General features: G+C 39.3%; 2 protein-coding genes across 7 annotated transcripts in view; one reads left to right on the top strand and one right to left on the bottom strand.

The window, feature by feature from the left end:
- The window catches only part of nadkb (NAD kinase b), a 12,888-nt gene extending 2,289 nt beyond the window's left edge, over positions 1–10,599 (top strand). For 5 of the 6 annotated variants that reach the window (XM_067475292.1, XM_067475291.1, XM_067475294.1 and 2 more), the window contains exons 4-12: positions 114–243; positions 949–1,057; positions 1,479–1,564; positions 1,668–1,770; positions 1,879–2,051; positions 5,131–5,230; positions 5,362–5,519; positions 8,022–8,104; positions 8,191–8,743. In XM_067475292.1, coding sequence (XP_067331393.1) covers positions 114–243; positions 949–1,057; positions 1,479–1,564; positions 1,668–1,770; positions 1,879–2,051; positions 5,131–5,230; positions 5,362–5,519; positions 8,022–8,104; positions 8,191–8,350 — 1,102 coding nt within the window. In that variant the 3' untranslated portion in view covers positions 8,351–8,743. Of the gene's footprint in view, positions 1–113; positions 244–948; positions 1,058–1,478; positions 1,565–1,667; positions 1,771–1,878; positions 2,052–5,130; positions 5,231–5,361; positions 5,520–8,021; positions 8,105–8,190; positions 8,744–10,349 lie in introns of those variants that run through there. The other variant, XM_067475296.1, reaches the window with a different exon arrangement.
- Positions 9,430–19,698, bottom strand: sec62 (SEC62 homolog, preprotein translocation factor). The gene is made up of 8 exons (XM_067475297.1): positions 19,585–19,698; positions 16,475–16,583; positions 15,026–15,131; positions 14,348–14,537; positions 13,772–13,867; positions 13,626–13,686; positions 13,420–13,539; positions 9,430–12,251 (listed from the first exon to the last, which is right to left on the bottom strand). Exons 1-8 carry the CDS (start codon positions 19,618–19,620, stop codon positions 11,704–11,706), a joined length of 1,266 nt encoding a protein of 421 aa, XP_067331398.1. The 5' UTR covers positions 19,621–19,698; the 3' UTR covers positions 9,430–11,703.

The following is a 19,698-nucleotide window of genomic DNA, read 5'->3' as shown; positions in this document are numbered from 1 at the left end:
TTGGAAGCTTACAGGATACAACAATTTACCTCATGTCAAAACATGATAGTGTATGTATGTACATTAACAAGTTTGTGATCATTTAGTAATTTGTGTCTGTATCTGTGTTCCAGGCATATCCAGGACCCAGCGAGCCAGCGGCTCACCTGGAATAAACCTCCAGTCAATGTGCTCGTCATAAGGAAAATCAGAGATGAGAGCCTGGTTGAGCCTTTCAAAGAGCTCTGCAGGTTTCTAGTCGAGGTACAGAATCCCATTGTGTGATATATTGAATGGTTATTTTAGAATATGAATGTTTTGCGATGTTAAGGCAGAATGTTCTGTGGATGGATGAGACAAAAGTAAAGTAGAACTTTTAGGCTTGAATGAGAAGTGTTTTGTTTGCTGAGGAACACTGCATTCAAACATAAGAATGGCTTGCTATCATTGACTGAGCTCTGAGTTTTGATTTGTACACGTACATTCTACAGGGAAAATGTCAAGGTCTTCATCCGTGAACTGATGTTTAACACAAAGAAACAAGACACTGACCCTAAACACACAGATTGTTCTACCAAATAATGGTTAAAGCGTAACAAATTGTGTGGCCATGTCAAAATTCAGAAGCAGGCAGTTCATGCAAGGAATCTCAGAGTTGACGCTATTCTTTGCAGAAAATTGGCTAACATCTCACCAAACCAATGTGCAGGGCTGTGCACACTGAAAATTTTGTGGTAAAATCAAGACAACGGGCTGGACAAACAGTTATGCCACCTTCTGGTTACATTTGCAAAACAAACTGACTCTTGTGTTACAAAACTGTCTAATTTGGTCAGTGAACTCACATAGTTATGTCAATAGTAAACTACCAAATGTTAGCCATATGCTTGACTTTATAGTGGAAATAATGTTTTTGAGAGATGTCTTTGCGTTTTGCTCATTAGACTAAAGCATGTTTCTGCCTGACAGGAGAAGCAGATGATGGTTTATGTGGAACGCAGAGTTGCAGATGATGCATCACTGTCAAAAGACGAGGCTTTCGGCTCGATCCGCAATCAACTCTGCACCTTCAGAGAGGGTGAGACTCCTGTCTCCCACCACCTGTGAAGACACAAAATTATTGTTATATTTTTATTAATATAATCAGTAAACAATGAAAGTAAGACACAGTTGCACTTGACCCTGGAATAACAATACCAGGGAGCCGCAACATTGACGTATCTTCACTTTCAAATTAATGGGGTGAACTTCTGAGCTTCTGCTGTTTAATGTAAAGCAGAAAGTGTAGAGTGTTTTTTAGTTTCTTTTTAACTGTGAATGATACTAGGGCAGGTAAATCAATGCTTCTAGAACAGTTTCTTCTTTGTGGGCAATAAATAAATATTATAAATAAATATAAATGGGTATTTTGCAGCAGCAGTTTGAATTGTGACAATATACCTATGGTGTAATAATATGAAAAGAAAACTATGATATTAAATGTTTTTCTTTGCCTGCAGGTTTTGATGATATTTCAGACTGTATAGACCTGATCATATGTCTGGGTGGAGATGGGACTCTTCTCTATGCCTCCTCTCTTTTCCAGGTAATGACACTACATTTTTTTAACCCAAACTGAACTCAGATCAGCTCAAAACAGTTTATACTAGATAGCATTGAAACTTTGTGTATTTATGCGTGCTCTCTAGGGCAGCGTCCCTCCAGTTATGGCATTTCATCTTGGTTCTTTGGGTTTCTTGACGCCTTTCAAGTTTGAATCATACAAGACTGAAATAGCCAAAGTGTTTGAAGGTAGAGTGGAGCTTCATGTAAAATAGTTATGTCATGTTAACTGTTGTAGTTATTACAGTAGTCAGTAAACACTAAACATATGTAAGCTTCAAACGCATGGGTTTTCAGGTAATGCTGCCATCACATTGCGCAGTCGTCTGAAGGTGAAGGTAGTGAAGGACATGCTTCAGAGAACGGGCCAGCCGCTGCACAGCCAAGACACACCCCAGCAGCAGGAGCAAAATGGACTACCTCATGGACACACCAATAGCGATGCTAGTAAGGTCACCCTGCAGCTACAGGTGAGGACAGAGGTGATGACTTTGTTAAAGCAACCCGTTTTTGACCAACCAGAGACTACTTAAGATGGCAGTTGAAAGGATGGTCTTACATTAAAAAAATAGACATAGCCGATGATAGATGGTAAATATGCCATCTGTTTACACCATATAAACTTAAACTGACCCACTGTCTAGTTGACCTAGGGATGAATTTATTCTATTTGCTGTAGCACCTTATGAAAAAAAAATTGTCTATGCTGCAGAAGCCCTTGTCATGGGAAGTATTGGTGCTGAGTGTGCTACAGCACCCCCTGCTGGTACTCCAGTCCTTTATTCACTCCTAAGACCTATAGCATCATAGACATAATATTGTCATATATGACATATTGATTTCACAGTTTTTAAGTGGAAACTGTCCCAAAAGTGATAATTCTACTCACTGTTTATTATTGGGGTCATAGTGGTTGGTGGAGACTAATTAGCAGATTCATCCGATGCAGGAATTGCAATGAATTTTGGTCATTGGTGAATTTTAGTTCTGTTGTGTTGGAAATTTAAACGAGTTCATACTCAGTCATGCAAACTCATACAAAGAATGTTTGGTGAGTGTTACCACTTTGCTCATGATATGTTATAGAATCACACACATATCTCTTACAGAATGGACTTGTAAACACTGTTGTGTTGAACCTGAAAGAACTAATGTCAACGTGATGTCCACATGGGGCATATGTAGTATCAAACTGTACATAAGCCCTAAGAGGAGTTAAAATGTTGTGTGCAGTGAAAGCAGCTGAATTATTATTCAAAGAGCCAGTGATGTCAGTAGGTCAGGGGTGTCGAACACCGAGCTGGTTGGTTTTCCAACTATCCCTCCACTACCCACTGCTAAGTATCTGGATGGGGTGTGTTCAATCAATCAGATAATTGACAGCTGATCGTCTACTCTGGTCTCCTTTGCCACTTCCGCCTCTCTGTCTCGCTTTTATTCACTACATTCATAGTCATACAGCAGTAGACAGAATAACAACAGGTTATCAGACTGATTTGCTTATCCTCAGCAGTGTTTAGGCAACTCAAAAATAGCAATGCTCATAGTGGACATTTAATTCTTCTGTTTCCATAGTTGTTGGAAATATTTGGGCTTCTTTTGACTGGAATTTGATCATCACACTCCTAAAATAAAAAGCTGTGAGTCCATAACAATAATAATGAAGGTTGGCTGTGTGTGTGTAAATGTCTCATTTTGTCCTGGCTGTTTTTCTGCGTGCGTACATCTGAACACCTTAGTGAGCAAACATCAGCTGGGTTGCTACGGTGGCAGTCATAATAAAGCTGATTTCGGAGTGAAAGTTGGATGTTGTCAAGTTCTGTTGAGCCAGTTGCCATGGAGATTGTTGCGTTCACAGTGCAGACGAATGGATACTTAATGAGCTCTGACGCTCTTGGTCTGACACACACTGTGTATAAACAACATGACAAACACACAGACTACTGCAGTTTGTCAGTTTCAGTACAGCTCTCTCTCCTTCCCTCTCTCCCTCGAGGGTTTCGTCTCATTGATAGAAGACAGTGATAGATTGTTCTGGTCTTTGAACTGGAGCATGACCTCACATTACATCACGACTCTGTCAGGATGTTTGCACTGTGCTCAGCTAACGTCAGTACATCTACCAGACATCACAGCTCAGTGCTGCTGTATTTTGTGAGTCTGACTGAAGTGTGGAACATGATTTGTATGCTGCTTGTCTGCATACCAGCAATTTTCTCTCCTTGCAATTTTGTTGTTTATTGTGAGATTGTACCAGCCTGTAACCCAGTGTCTGCTACTGGTGGATTTATTATTTTTATTAAGTGCATTTACTGAATTTAGTCACATGTTTACTGTCTGTGAGAAATGATTAACACACAGAGCGTATGCGATTCAACTTATTCTCAGGAAAAATTTCACCTTTTTTTTTTTCTTCCGATTTCTTCAGAATCATAGACTCATAGAATCATATGTGTTTAACGCACTGCGAAATGTGTCATGTATTGTGTTGATATGGACAGTATGAAAGAGGACATTTAATTGCAGTGCAGCTCAAAGATGTGAACTATAATACACGATGCTTTTAACACTTCTGAGGCTTCCAATCATTCCAAAAGCTAGTCAACACATTTAGTATCACACAGAATATAAAACATATAGTTACTTCAAATACATAAACATAAACTTGGGGTTACACTGTAAAAGGTTGTTGGAATTCAAACCTGGGTCTCTTATTTGTCAACCTAGAGAAACGTTAACTAGACATCACAAGAACATTGATTTACCAGTCAAACACACATATACAGCTGCAACGTGTTTGCCTGTAGCTGGCCGTTGGTGAAGCTGCAGTTGTCAGGGTATGTTGTGCTGAGCATGTAATTTGCTTGTTTTATTCTGTCCCACTAACTTGCATAGCATGTTAAACACAGATCCTGAACAAGTGGGAAAACACAGCAATCAGCATTTTGTCTTTTTAGTTTAATGCCTTAACAGTGGTGTGCAAAAGCATTGCCAAAAGAGGAGGTGTCAGTCACAAGACCAGAATATATGTCCCAGTGACTGCATCCTTATTACATGGAATCATTTATTCATTTACAAATATCCAGATGACAATTTATTATATTTTTCCAAGGGGCACTGCTGTCAGTAAGACTATATTTAATGTTTATTTAGAACCTTAAAACCAGAGAACTTTACTAGACTACACAAGAATGAGTTCATTCAGTGCTTTAGTGTGTGTAAAAATCTAGGATGCAACTTTAAACTAACAGGAATTGCCAAAAAAAGAAGGTGTCAGTCATAAGACCAAAATAGGTGACTTCATTTCCTTTGTGTTGTGACAGTTTGACCACAGAATATAGATGGTGTACCATGCATTTTTATAGTGACACGAGTTGCCAAAAGACTGTGCCTACTGCTCATTAACATACTTCATCAGTAACGTATTTCATTTATGTCGTCATAGTTCAGAGTCTGATTTTAAAAAGCTTTAATGATCCCAAACAGAATTCTTTTTTTCCAAATCCACATGAACCCTGAGGATTTTTTTCCTATCTTGCGTTTATATAGGTGTTAAATGAAGTGGTGGTGGATCGAGGCCCATCCTCGTACCTGTCAAATGTGGACTTATACCTCGATGGACGACTCATTACATCGGTGCAGGGAGACGGTATGGGCAGACACACACCTTTTTTACAGGACTTAAATCAAACTTAGTAATGTGCCATTTTCACAAAACGGATAAAAGATGCCTTCTAAATAGAAATCTGTTAAACCAATGTGGTTTCCTGTGCCCTGCAGGTGTGATTGTGTCCACGCCTACAGGCAGCACAGCGTATGCAGCGGCAGCAGGAGCCTCAATGATCCACCCCAATGTACCTGCCATCATGGTAACCCCCATCTGCCCACACTCCCTGTCTTTCAGGCCCATTGTCGTACCTGCTGGAGTGGAGCTCATGGTAAGAATAAAAAGGAGAAGGTGATTAGTTGTTTAATTTTATAACTAATTTGTGTCTTACTGGCTCACAGCCTTATATGAGTTTATTGTTCTCAGGTACAGGACTATTAAGACTCTCACTTTCTTAATTCACCAACAAACTTTTGCACTAAGGCTCATGCATTTATTTCTGCAGTTATATGCCAGGCATCATGTCAGCATTCTGCTGTTATAATACCACCTCAAGAGTGATACGTAATAACGTCATACATAATCACAGGTAAACATAGAGTGGATGAGCTAATTCGATTTTGGAGCAGCCTTCTGCATTAATAGGAACAAGTTTGAGGAAACACTAATTCTCTGAAATTGAAGCCATCAAGTTGATACCAGATGTATAGTTTGCAAACACAAATGTGTTTGTAAAAAACCTTTGGCTAAATGGCCTAACTTGAAGGAAGGTGGTTTTTGAACACAAAAACTCTAAATACGCTGTAGAAACAGCAGAAACTTTCACCACCTGAAGTAACGGATTTTATTAAACGTGTGACTTGCAGCATAACTGTGGATTAGCCTTTTTATAGCATCTAGCACCGTCAGCATACACATTGTGTTGTCATTGAAATATTGATGGGAGAAGTGCTTATATATTTTAAAATAACTATGCCACTTCTTGATGTGGCTCCGGGCTCAGTCCGTCCCACATTTACATTTAGTCATTTAGCAGACGCTTTTATCCAAAGCGACTTACAAGTGGGTACAAGGCAGCAAAAATTGAAGTCAAGGAGAAAACATCAAAGCAAAGTTCTATCAGAAAAGTGTTTTCATTTCATGAGGTGCAAGTGCAAGAAAGAGCAGAAAGGATGTTTTTTAAAAATTATTATTATTATGATTATTATTATTTATTTTAAAAAATAGATTTAAGTGCATAGGAAGGTGTGGAAGAGTTCTGTTTTCAGCAGTTGAGTATTGGGAGTGAGTTTGCTGAGCGTGTAGAGTTTTGTAGCTCGTACCCCCATAGTGGGATCGCTGAGATGAAGAGTTTTGCTTGATGTCTTCTGTGCGGTGCTGGAACCACCAGACGTCGTTCATTGGCAGAGAGCAGTGGATGGGACAGGTTGTAGACCTGAATGCGGGAGTTGAGGTGAGCAGGAGCTGTTGAGTTGACCACCTTGTGGGCGAGAGACAGAGCTTTGGACCTGATGCGGGCAGCTACAGGAAGCCAGTGTAGAGATTTGAAGAGTGGTTTGACATGGGTCTTTTTTAGCTGATTAAAATGAGACATGCTGCCGCATTTTGGATCATCTGCAGGGGTTTGACTGTGCATACCCAGAACCCCATTAACAGGGCATTGCTGTAATCAAGACGAGTTGTGACCAGCACCTGGACAATGAGGTGGGTTTTATATTCTGTGAGGTAGGGTCTGATCTTCCTGATGTTGTAGAGGGCAAATCTGCATGCTCTAGAGACTGAGGAGATGTGGTTCTTAAAGGTCTATTGGTTGCCGATGATGAGCCCCAGATTTCTGGCCGACTTATTAGGGACAATAACTGTAGATCCAACGTTGATGCTGATGCCGGGAAGACAAGATCTTCGGTCTTGGAGAGGTTGAGCTGAAGATGAGTCTCTCATCCAAGCAGAGATGTCAGAGAGACAGGCAGAAATGCCTGATGAGACAGTGTCATCCAGTGGAAAGGAGAGGAAGAGCTGTGTGTCATCAGCAGTGATGACCCAGGGATGTAGTATAGAAAAAAGAAGAGAACCCTTTGGCACACCAGCAGAGACGCTATGAGAGTTAGAAACATGCCCTTGGCAGGATACGTCGAAGGCTCGTCTCAGTAGGTAGGACAGTGCCAGAGGCTGCAGCTAGCTTTTGCAGCTTGAAGTGATTCCAGGAGCGTCAGGAGTGCTGTTCCTGTGGAGTGACCACTCTTGAAGCCAGACTGGTTGACATCAAGGAGGTTTTTCTTGGAAAGAAAGTCTGAGAGTTGATGGAGGACTGTTGGTTCCATGGTCTTGGCAAGAAATGGAAGAAGAGAGACGGGTCTGTAATTCTCCCCAAGGGAGGATTCAATGAAATGACTGAATGGATTGCTGTGCAGTCCTGAAATTCATTGAGTCTAAGGATAAATCTTACAGATGGTAGTGATCCTCTGTCTCTTCTCTGGTGGCATTATTAAAGGAATTGTTACAAAATTTAGGATACATGTTCCTGTCCCCTCTTGAGTTTAGTTCTAACCTATAACATTTCATCCAGTGCCATCATCAGTTCAAATTTTTATTATTTCTATTCTAAAAAACTAAGGACATTCCCATGTACTTCTACTAATTAGCACATGTCAGTATGCTATAATGCTAAAGCAGGATAGTGATTTTTGTAGCTGTGTTAACATCACTATGAGTGTGTTGGCATTTAGCTCAGATGCCACAGAGCCTCAGTACAGTCTCACAGAGAAGTTAACATGACTCCAGTTTCTCAGTCTAGTTTTTGGTTCTTGGAAACTTTTTCTCTGTCCTAAAACAGATCACCTTGTGCCCCGATGCCAGAAACACTGCCTGGGTGTCGTTTGATGGCAGAAAGAGACAGGAGATCCAGCACGGAGACTGGTAAAGTTCATTATCTGTGAAGCAACATATAGATTTCTGTGATTTCAGTTTATAAATAAATAGTTTGTTGTTTTCTATCCAAAAAGCATCAAGATCACTACATCTTGTTACCCTGTGCCATCTATATGCTGCCATGATCTTGTGTATGACTGGTTCGAAAGTCTGGCTCAGTGTTTGCACTGGAATGTGCGCAAGAGGCAGGAGCGACTGGCAGACGTCTCAGACTCATCTGACACAGAAAGCTGAATCAACAGGTGCTTTTACTGGCCTTATTGTTTAGAACAAGGGGGCCAAGCTTTTGCTGAGACAGCCTCTAATTCACGGCCAGTTTCTTGTGAGAAATTCGCCATCACATTGCACTGGGAAGAGAGAAAGAGCATGTGTCTACAGTCAAGAAGATATTATATTAATACCATGAATAGCATGTACAGTCATACAGTATTTTATATACTGAGGCATCACCTCTTTACATTCCTGCACTTTTATCTGTAGCTTACAGGAAGGAAGCATGTTTCTCACTTAGAAATTATATTCTGAAAGCTATCGTTTTTTTCTTTGCACTTGATGTACATGTTTCTGTTAAGGTGAAAAGACACTGACAAAACTGAAACTGAAGTAAAAAGACTTTCTTTTGAGCTATTTATGTGAGTTTCTATAACAATTTAGGATAAGCTTGACTTATTTATGGGAGATATATATATATATATATATATATATATATATATATATATATATATATATATATATATATATATATATATATATATATATATATATATATATATATTCTAAAATCTGACATTTGTAAAAGTAACACAATTAAAATTTCTTATACAAAGACGAGCAAAGCTCTTTGTATGTATTTTAGTTTTACCAGTTTTAATTCTTTTAAAATGTAGCAGAGCAAAATCAGAGGGAATGAGGCAAAGAATTTTACGTCCGCTGTTGTTAATCTGTCAAAAGTCTGTGGCCGAAGTTTGTAGCGAGAAAATAAAGTGCTATAACGGAGTCTGTCATCCCTTTATGCAGTCGTTCCACGTGGGGCAGAAAATAACTGCTTTCATTAGACAAATCTGATTGTTTATAGAAAAAATCTTTTGGCCCATAAAAATACAGATGCACATTAAAATATCCTACAGCACCAAATAATGTGTTGTAAATAATAATGTAAAATGTGTTGTCAATCATTCTGTTATTGTCATATTGCAGTTTAGTACACATTGCCTAACATGAGTTGCAGAATAGATTAATCTACTAATCAATTTAGCTTTAGTGTTGTGAGGATATTATCAATATTAAAAAAGAGAACATATGACAAATCTAGCTGATGTGCTTTGTATATTTTTATTGCAATGATAAGATACATATATATTCTAGACATCCAATTTTATTAAATTATACTCCAATATTGCATGAGACAGTCTTCAGAATATCAATCCAAATGTTGACAACTAGTAGATCAAAAAACATAAATGTTTTACAATTTCACTTTTGTTTCCCCCAGTAATGTGCGATGAAAAGCAGCAGCATAGAGAGTAATAACACTACATCAAACAACAGACCGATACTGTGCAACAGTCGTGAACAATTGGGACTTTTTTTTCCTCATGTAAAATGGTTTTGCCAGTGTTGAGCAACTTGGCGACTCAGGACACAGAGTAGCACTTTTTCCCCATTTTGGGGAGGAAAAAAGCAATTACAAAACGTACTGGTGAGTTGGAGGGTCAGAGAGCTACAAACCTCCGAATTACAGGAGACTGGGAGCAAAAAAATAAATACAGTCGGGTCAAGGTCAAATTAGGCCGAACAAAAGCCCAGCTGTAGGTGTGTGGAAAATATTGAAATAGTGTTTTTGCCACAGCAAGTCAATCTCGGTTTTACACAAACCACTGGTTTCATAATTGTGGTTAATAACTGACCCATGTTAGTGACAGACACGGATGTGGCTCAGCGCATCAGACCAACCTAATCAAACATTTCATTTCTGTGACAAACACAAATGTTGATGTCTAATAGTTTTCTGATCCCAAGTGGCACCTTTTAAATAATGAGCTTTGTTGTGTAAAACCGAAAAAAATTACACACCAGGGAAGAAAAATGATACCTCCTAATACAAAAGGGAGAAAAAAAGCTCTTATCATTTCTTAGACTGTATGTACTATTTATATATATTTGATATATCAATAGAATCCATATATAAAATGATACACTTCTACTTTTTATGCTTAAATATAATCCTCACTAGGCCTAAAAAGAGCTATTCTAGCCAGAAGATAATGTGATGGAACAGCTCCAACCCCTGCTGCCAGCTACTCGATTCATGAAGCGAGCCCACTGTTTTCACACACACGATGGTTTGTGCGAGACGAGTGTGAACACCTTTGAAATGGTTTTACAGAAACCAAAAAAAGGTTGGTTTAGCTACACACTACCCTGTGCTTTTTCTCTTTATTGTGAAAGGTTGGAAGAGTTTGACACTGTAGCTAAAACAAAAATGAACGAATTGACACAAAGCACGCTTTTCAACTCTGCATAATAAATCAGCATGCGTATCGTTGTTAGTTGTGTTTGGCACGAGTTTGCTTTTAAATCCTGTTTTTTTCATCACATCTTATAGCTTTTGTTGTATGAAAAATGTGGAAATCTTTAAAAAAAAAAAAAAAAAAAAAAATTGACAGCTGTGTCCCAGTTGCTCACATGTATGTTTAAAGATGGGTCCCATATTATTGAACATGAACTAGAAGTACTTTAGACTATGGACAGGATTGCGCTATGAGTTTCTGCCATTTATGAAAAAAGGTTACTGACAAGTACCTTAAGAGAGCCGTACTATTCTGCTTCTAGAATACTCTATCCAGTCACAATATGCTCGTTTTTTGTTTTGCACTTAATTAGAGGATTTGGTCCATCTGGCTTAGTTACAAAACAGACACGCTGGACAATATGCTTCAAATGCTGCCTAAGAAAGTTATCAGACTTGCTGGCTTTCGACAGGATGTGAAACGGTCCTGGTTCATTTTGAACACCGCTGAAAATGAAAGATGAGTTTTTTCCCCCATAACTACCATGATTGTAATGTCGACACTAAACACTCAAAAGAAAAGTGAGTATGTGTGTGGGGGTGTTAAATTAGGAAAAAGCAGGGTATGGAACCACGCATCTTTTGTTAGTGGTCACTTTAGCTCTTAGATCTGGAGCTGACCTCACAAAACATCCAAATGAAGCCATAAAAAACATTTTTAGTTGAAATGACACAAAAAAGCGACTTGTTGACAACTTCCTCAGGCAAAATTGTCCGGTGGCAGTTTCATTTAAACACAACTATCGTTTGGGTGGGAGGAATCAGGTCCACCATAAGGCTTCTTCTTTTTTATTAAACACATTTTCCCATTGTCATTGTCATTAACTTTGCAATGTTGTGTCTGTCCTGGTACTGGATGATCAGTACTGTTTAGTGGAAAATCTCAACAACAAGAGATGAAGACTCTCCTCAGCCTCATCAGGCCTAGAGAGGCCAGACTATCAGGTCCTGGAATCACAGGAAGAAGGGAAGGAAGGACAAAGAGAAAGAAGTAGAGAGTGATAGGATTGTAAGTAGTTTATGTTTCAGAAGTCTGGGGTTTAGTGTCATTCCCACCATCTTCTTTGCTCTCTTGTGTCTTCTGGTCTTTCTCATCCTCATCCTCATCCTCTTCCTCCTCCGTATGCTGTTCCAGCTCTTCTCTGGTGATCATCTCAAAGTCGTTTCCGTTGCTGTGCTGTGAGCCTTCATCCTCCCGGCGGTCGCTGTCTGTATCTGAGTGGCGGTCAGTTGCCCCCCCACCCATCTCTGCTTCTTTGCTCTCTGGCCCTGCATCCTTACTTTCCTCCTCCTCCTCCTCATCGTCATCATCGTCGCCATCCTTCTTCTCACTGTCTGATTTCTCATCGCTGTCTGACTTCTGAGCCTTAGAGGAGCCGGCGCTGTCCTTCTCTTCTGTCTTGTCCGAGCCCTTCTTGTTGTTGGCTCGAGGTCCCTTGTACTCATGAGTGTAGAGCGGCCTGAACGAGTCAATGAACCCAACGTCAGCCGTCAGGTTGGGGAGGAACCAGAAGTGATGGCGGCCACCGGTCACCAGCCAGATGATCAGGAAGAGGATACAACGGGCTAAGGAAAGAAATGACAAGTAGTGTTTATTTTAAAACCTATACTATATAATTTTAAAGCAGAGCAATATTAAAATTTCTCCTAACCTTTAGTGAAATGTAAATTTGATTCTCAGCTGTTCTAAAATTGTTATCAATTGTTTTTTGCTCGGTAACTGTACCACATCTTTGCTTCTGGTAAGTTGTCACTTTGATTATTTTATTCTATGTTAACTCACTGAAAATGAAAACGTCAATGTATTTCTTTGCATTAAGCATTTTAAATTGCCTGTTTTAAAAGGATCAATTGAGTGGATCAAATGATAGTGTTTATAAACAAAGTAAAATTAAATAACAAGTAACTGGCCATGCATGTGTAGAACACAAAATGGTTGATAAATAAAAAAATTTCCTAATGTTATTTTTCCCACAATTATTCACATAAATACTGCAAACTCCTTTTTTTGTATATACAACACGAATGCCAGACTAAAGCCTCTGAAGCATAACTGTGACATTTAACTTAAATGACAGCCTTTGTCATTTTAACTTTGCCTCAGGAGGCAGAGCAGTCGTTGGCCAAACCCAGGAACACTGAACCCCCACTTAGTTGCTTTCCGTGATTGCAGCCCAGCTGCATAGGAGCTCCCCCATCGGTGTGTGTGTGTGTGTGTGATGGTGAGTGCAAATGTGTGAATAAGAAGCAATGTAAAGCACTGTGGGTACCAATAAGGTAGAAAGGCACTATATACTATAAGTGCAGACTATTTACAACTTACATTTTTCACAGCTCCACCAGGTGACACGTCTTTCATTCCAAAATGCTTAGAATGCTGAGAAATTATTACATTTCAAGGATTTTAATTTGTCTTTTCTGGGCCTTTAGGGGATTGTTGAAAGGGATCATTTGGAAAATGACCATAGTTAACCTTTTGGACATGAAATTACAGAATATTTTGTTGAACAACTCACAACTAGTAGACAGAAACAACTGGCGAGGACGCACTGCACACAGACACTACTATCCTGCAAGAGGTTGAAGTAGATAAACTTGTGTTTGTGTGCCATGATCTCCTACTTATTCAGGAATGTATTTCTTTAGTCATTAGTGTCATTTGATTAAGTTTAGGTCTTGCCAGGAATTTTTAGGGGGCTCGACAGACAATTATTTTTTGAACACGTGTACTTACCAACAGCAAGAAGCAATATACTGGCCACGAAACAGCCTGCTGCAACACTTAGATAGTAAACTCCTACGCGCATTTCTGCTGGCCAGAGTGGGAACAGTGTGGCTGCTATCACTGCAATGACTGAAACACAACACACACACAATGTGAGTACAAAGTGAGGAGAATCAGCTGGTGTCTGTGACAGGTTCATTTCTTGTTCTACAAACCGAGGATCAGTCCCATGGCAAATGTCTTAAAATGAACAGGATCATAAATCCACACGTAAACCTGAAAAAACAAATAAACGTGTTTTTTATTTTTATTTTAGATTATTAAAAACACTCCCACATCTTTATTTTCTAAGCACACTTGCCTCATTTCCATCCAGGAAAAGCTGATCGTCATGAGGCTCCAGTTTAAACTTCTTTTTGACCTCTTTCTTCTTTTTCGGGGTTCCAGGACTGTCATCCTGTTCATTCAAATAAAATAATTTTTTTCCTCAGAATAAATAGTTATACTGACTGTGTGACATTAATTTAACTGATAATTACTCCTCACTGACACAGACTGACTTGTAAAGATTTGTCTCTAGCTGTACTTTAGTACATGCAGCAAAGTCAACATCCACACATTCACTCCGTTTAGGCCAATTACATCAGCAGTGTTGAGGCAATTCTGACCAGCCATAAAGCAAACACACAAGTCTACTGATAACACTGCTTCCAACTGTTTGTTTGACTGTCAGAGTTTTTAAGCCAGCAGGTGCAATGTTACTGTTGGAAACTGTATTTATCACACTTATGTGATAATGTGCATAATGACTGTTTTCTAATGAAAGATGTTATATTTTCAAACACACGCTAAACGTACAAGCTATTATGTAGTCAGCACAGGTCAATTCTGAGGGTATCTGTCTACTGAGAGAGACTGAAAGTTTTGGATCACGTACACTTTTCTCTTTCTTGGTTTCAGCAGCCTCAGATTCTTTCTTCTTCTCCTTCTTCCCTTTTTTCTCCTCCTCCTTGCTACTGTCGCCCTTGTTCTTCTCTTTATCTTTCTCCTTCTCCTTCTTGGTGTCTTTCTCTGGTTTTTTCTTCATCACTTTAAGAGCCCGGTGAAAGAACTGCTTCTTTAGAAGCCTATGGAGGAAGAAGACGGGCATGTGATTATTACAGATTATTGTTGTCAGTGTGCACAGACTGGATCAATTCTTCCCAATAGAAATAAATGCAAGCACAGAATTTGCCATTTTTGTGCAAAAACTCTAAGCTGTTTTGACTAAAAGTCATGTCAGCATGAACATGGACTCTTCTTTTAAATTTCACTTAAAGTTGATCTATAACTTTTTTGATTTGAACTGATTTTTTTTTTAGGCCAAATGTCCAAAATTCATTATTTTCAGTTTGCTAAATGTTTTTACTGGCTGGTGGTCACCCTGAATTTTGGGTAACTGTGACCTGGAACCGGACATTTAAAAAGAAAATGACAGTGGGTCAGAGCAGCACATGCCAGGATAGATAGCTTGACCGATAAAAGTTTGTGTCATATGCTCACATACATCTTTTCAATAGAAAATCCTATATATGACCAATTGTAAATCTTCTGTGTCAGAAATCTTGCAGCCAACCTGTTGCAGTAATCCAGCACAGACTCCCTGGTGGTGAAAAGTGCCTCCTCTCCCTTCTTGGCCTTAGCCCACTTGGAGTCCAGCAGACAGTCCACTGCCTTGAAGGCTGATTATAGGGACACAAAGACAGACATTAAAGATGAGGACAGACTGAGCCTAGTCTTGGAAGCAGACGAGAGCAGGCGGTGGTTTCAAAAAGCTGCAGTCCATATGAACAGTTTAAAGCCAGTAAAGCTATTATCTGTACAGATAGACACAAATAGTCATATCCCATGAGGTCTGATACATAACAAATACATTTCACCAGATAATTATTAAAGACTATGTATTTGTACTCCGTCCGTTTATCTGACAGTGACCTAAATTATACACAGATTATCTATATTTATCGTTTAATCTTCATATAATTCATATTTCACATGAAATTTATTAAAAGTTCTCACAAAATTAAATTAGCTACTGTATATAAATGATATGACTGATTTATTATTATAGATTTATTATATATTGTATAAAACATGTTGATCCAATTGAAAAATTATCAGTGTCAAAATTCTTGGCTTATGTTAAATCGAAAATAAACTCAGTCCCTGTACAGAACTGTGGCATTCAACTATTTAGATCTTTTGATTTTTATTCCAAATACTACTACTACTCTCCTTTCGGCTTATCCCGTGAGGTCGGGGTCGCCACAGCGGATCATTGTCCGCATGTTAGCAGACACTTTTACACAAAGCAACTAACAAGTATGAAGCATACTTCAAGAGCAAATTGCAGTTCATTGTCTTGCTTAAGGCCACTTGGATATGTGGCCAGGAGAAATCTGGAGTCATACTCGTGACCCTGTGGTGATTACATGAGACAAACTAAATGAACTGAAAAAAATGTGGAAATGTCTTTGCTTGGGACATCTACCGGTCAAATAACTTCAAAAACTGTGTAGATGGGCACCAAGGAGAATCAGTGATGTTTCTAGTATTGAGTTAGATTTTACCATCGTACCTTATAAGAAGACAATCAAGGTACCTAAATCTGGGTTTTAAGGTTTGGCTGTTTAGCTGCTTAGTGTTACTCTCTGTCCAACAGCTAGTCACCAACTTGTCCTTGTCATTTGGTGAGGAGCAGGTAGTCTAATGTGGGCGTTTTCCAAAAACCCACATAATGAGCTGAAATGTATAATGCAGAGGGGAGGTGCAGTTCTGCCAAAGTTCTTTTCACCAAAATTGACCAATTCCTTAGTGCAACAAAAAAAACACAAGTATAAAAACACTGTGTGAAAGGAGCAGGCTGGCAACTGGGCCTGCAACAGAAACATTAAAAATTTCATGATGTGGCACAGATGAAACAGAATCTGTTTGACGCATTAGTGTGTTCTGACTGATCTGCTGATTCACACTCTACCCAGCACTGAGGTTGTGTGATGCCCACAGCTCAAAAACAAGCACTAACCAATGAAGTAGTCGACACGGTGGCCCATCATGTTCGTAGACTTGGTAGGGCAGTTGAATCGAAGGTACTTGGCCACTGCCTTCTCCTCCTTGGTGGGTTCACTCACCTCCTGTAGGTCCACACAGACACACGCAGTTTAATGCACAGGTGCGCACACACAGAATCACAGACACAAGTATCCGGTAAAATTATGGCACTGAAGTACAGGGAGGAAATCAAAATTAAATATTACAGCTGTATCTAAATTTAGATTCGGAGCTTAGACAAATAATTAGTCAACTCAAAGGAAAAAAAACAACTACTTAGATCACCGATGGAACGCTTTATCAATTTTTAAAGATAAAATGACAAATATCGGAAGGTTTCATCTTCACCAGACTGAATATGTGACACTTAAGTCAGTCTAACACGGCAACAAAACGGATATTCATTTTTTTTTAGAATTTTTCACTGTTTTCTGATATTTTAAGAGAAACTCGCTAATTAGTTGGTTTAAAAAAAGCAGACTAATTGACAAAAATAATTACAAGATCTAGCCCTAGTAAGATAATTAGTATTACTGAATTAAGTGTGTTACGTTTGAGTGTGTACTTAAATCGCAAATAGCAACTCGTTGTGAGAATTTCATTAGATTACACAGAGAATGACAACCAAAGACTCATAACCAAACATTTATAATGAACCAGACAAATGTATGAGGAAAAAGTAAGGAAATACTAGACAATTGTTTACACTATTTCGTTTATAATTATTAGGGTGAACATGACAGTTTATCCTACTAAAGTTTGTAGGTTGTATCATCCACGAAATCACAACTTGATACAAGCACTACATACATACTACTTATGTAAAACCCATAATAGCCATGATCTTAATAGTGGTTTTACCTTTCCTGAGTTTGTTACATATTTGCATATGGGCGGCTGTAGCTCAGTTGGTAAGGCAGTCGTCCACGGTCAGTGGTTTGATCCCTGGCTATATGTCGAAGTGTCTCTGGGCGAGACACTGAACCCCTAACGGCCTATTCCGGCTGTGCAGTGCCGGTCCAAGAAACTGGGGAGCATTGCATCTTTAACAATACCTAATAAACACCGTGAGGACTCCTGCTAAACAGAGCCGAACATCATAAAATCTGAAATCATACAAATAGTGTCTGTTCTGGTTTAATGTGATTCACAAAATCAAAAAAGGCAAATATTCTTTTGATTTGTGCTCCTCAAATGTTTGGACTTGCATCATTCCAAACTTTGAGGTTTCTGATGCAGTTGAGACAAAACAAGCTACTGTATTTAAGATGATGCTTTAAGATCTGTGAAACTATTTAGTTAAAAAGTAACTGACAGATATAAAGACAATGAAAATAACGATTAGCTGCAGCCCTTAAGGTGTGTCTGATGGCATTAACTTAGCTGCTTCCTGACAAGCATAACAATGATGTAGAAGAGCAACAGTGAGTCAGATTTGACTGTTTTTTTGGAACAGAATTAACAAAATAGCTTCATCTGCAGGAACACGTTTTTATTTTTATTTTTTTTACACATACTGCAAAGTTTCCCTTTATTATTACTGTATATCTGACATATAACCAAACTTTGTGAATTAATTTAAACCAAGTGACTGAATAAAAAGAGATGAAAGTGCTGACGAAGCAAACCTCCCCACCCTGGAGGGAATTTCCCTTGTTATCCACTTTGGACAGTCTCTTTAATATTCTGGGTAAAAGTATAGGCACCTAAAGTTTAATATTTAAAAACAGATGTTTTTCCATCAACTCATCCACCCTTCTCATAACATCTGCATTTTCTGCTTTCCTGCCAGCAGCACCGAACCATATGCCAACACAGAGGGGAAGACCATCAGCATAACGAGATTCAGAGCCATTTTATCTAGCCCAGCTGGTTCTGGCTTGCAACATGAGAAAGACAAGACCATCAATAAACCCATTGTTTAAAGATGCAGGTATCAATCACACAGCTCAGTAACACAACACCCTATAGAACCCCACCCCGTCAATATAATGTACCTGACTTCAGGGCATGAAGATTAGTATAAGAACAGTAAGTAACAGTTCGGTAATACAGCATATACAATTCACTGTAATGGAAACATGTGTAATAACAATCATATGCGATGGGATCATGCCATTGTATGTCATCCTGTAAGTATTTCCAGTTTTCACACAATAACTTCCACCAGCCTTAATAATGTGTTGCCTTTACCAATTGGACAAACTAGTCGCTCCTTAGGACGTTTCCAGTCCTTTTTAGCCATATGCAAACAGGTAGACATCCAGATGTTTCAAGATGAATCCGTTTTGGAACTGAAACAACACGTTCACTAGATCAGCTTTTAGGATCTGCTTTACTGAATAGCTCATTCTCGATTAAAGGGCGACTACATTGATTCAACCCCCCCCCCCCCCCCCCCCCCCCAAAGTAAACATAACAATAGCCTTCATACCCTGTATACTGTGTATTTATATTATTTTGAAAGCCTCTCAGCATATTTCCCTTCTCAGCTGAAAAACACCTCCAGATGAAGATTTGTAGTTGTGGAAAAGCAGGTGGACAGAGATTGCAACCATTATGTGAACTGAACATGAAACCACTCCATACTGAAAACGTCGCAGCTCTTTGACGGTGGACAGCAAGTTACATTTTGATGCAGTGTCTGCCCGATGACTTAAAACCCCAACAGATTTCCTCACGTTATGTAAACACTTTGGGTTAGAGCTGACGCAGCTTAGCCTGCCAACGCTTACAGCCAGTTCATCACAATAAAAATGGCTGACTGAGGAGACCGCTCCGTAGAAAGTACAACCACGCTTTATTGATGTGTATGTTAGCATGTGCATGCTTCTAGTAATGGAGTTGATGTCTAGCCGGAAATGTCTTTTCAAACCAGAAATACTGACATTTGTGCTCGCTAGCCAGCGAATGCTAGCTGCCGTTAGCCATCATCTGGCTTCATCTGCCGCCTGTTAACTGCTCCCCACGAGGATGGTGACGTTAACAAAAAAACCCGCAACAGGTTGAAAGCGTGCGCCGAGTTTGTATTTGCAGTCGTCCAACAGAGTCGTGCTGAAATTTGGGTGAATTTAGTGACGTTACCTGGATCCGTTTCTTGTGTCTCCTGCGCTCCGCCATGATCCTCCAACTCAGTTGCTCCGACTTGCGCGTGTCTGCTCGCGCGCGCGTACAACGTGGATTATCGCGAGAATAGCA

Source organism: Channa argus, chromosome 14, assembly GCF_033026475.1.
Source record: "Channa argus isolate prfri chromosome 14, Channa argus male v1.0, whole genome shotgun sequence".
Lineage (NCBI taxonomy): Eukaryota > Metazoa > Chordata > Actinopteri > Anabantiformes > Channidae > Channa > Channa argus.
Note: the sequence above shows the minus strand (reverse complement) of the source record. Positions and strands in the feature narration are given on the sequence as shown.

What these genes read in the sequence shown, in the direction of transcription:
- sec62 (XM_067475297.1), bottom strand. Translation starts at nt 19,620, where the DNA reads ATGGCGGAGCGCAGGAGACACAAGAAACGGATCCAG. An exon ending in GACACAAGAAACGGATCCAG is followed by an intron (nt 16,584 to 19,584) that starts GTAACGTCACTA and finishes GTGGACCTACAG; the next exon opens with GAGGTGAGTGAACCCACCAA. An exon ending in TTTTCCTGGATGGAAATGAG is followed by an intron (nt 13,687 to 13,771) that starts GCAAGTGTGCTT and finishes TTGTTTTTTCAG; the next exon opens with GTTTACGTGTGGATTTATGA.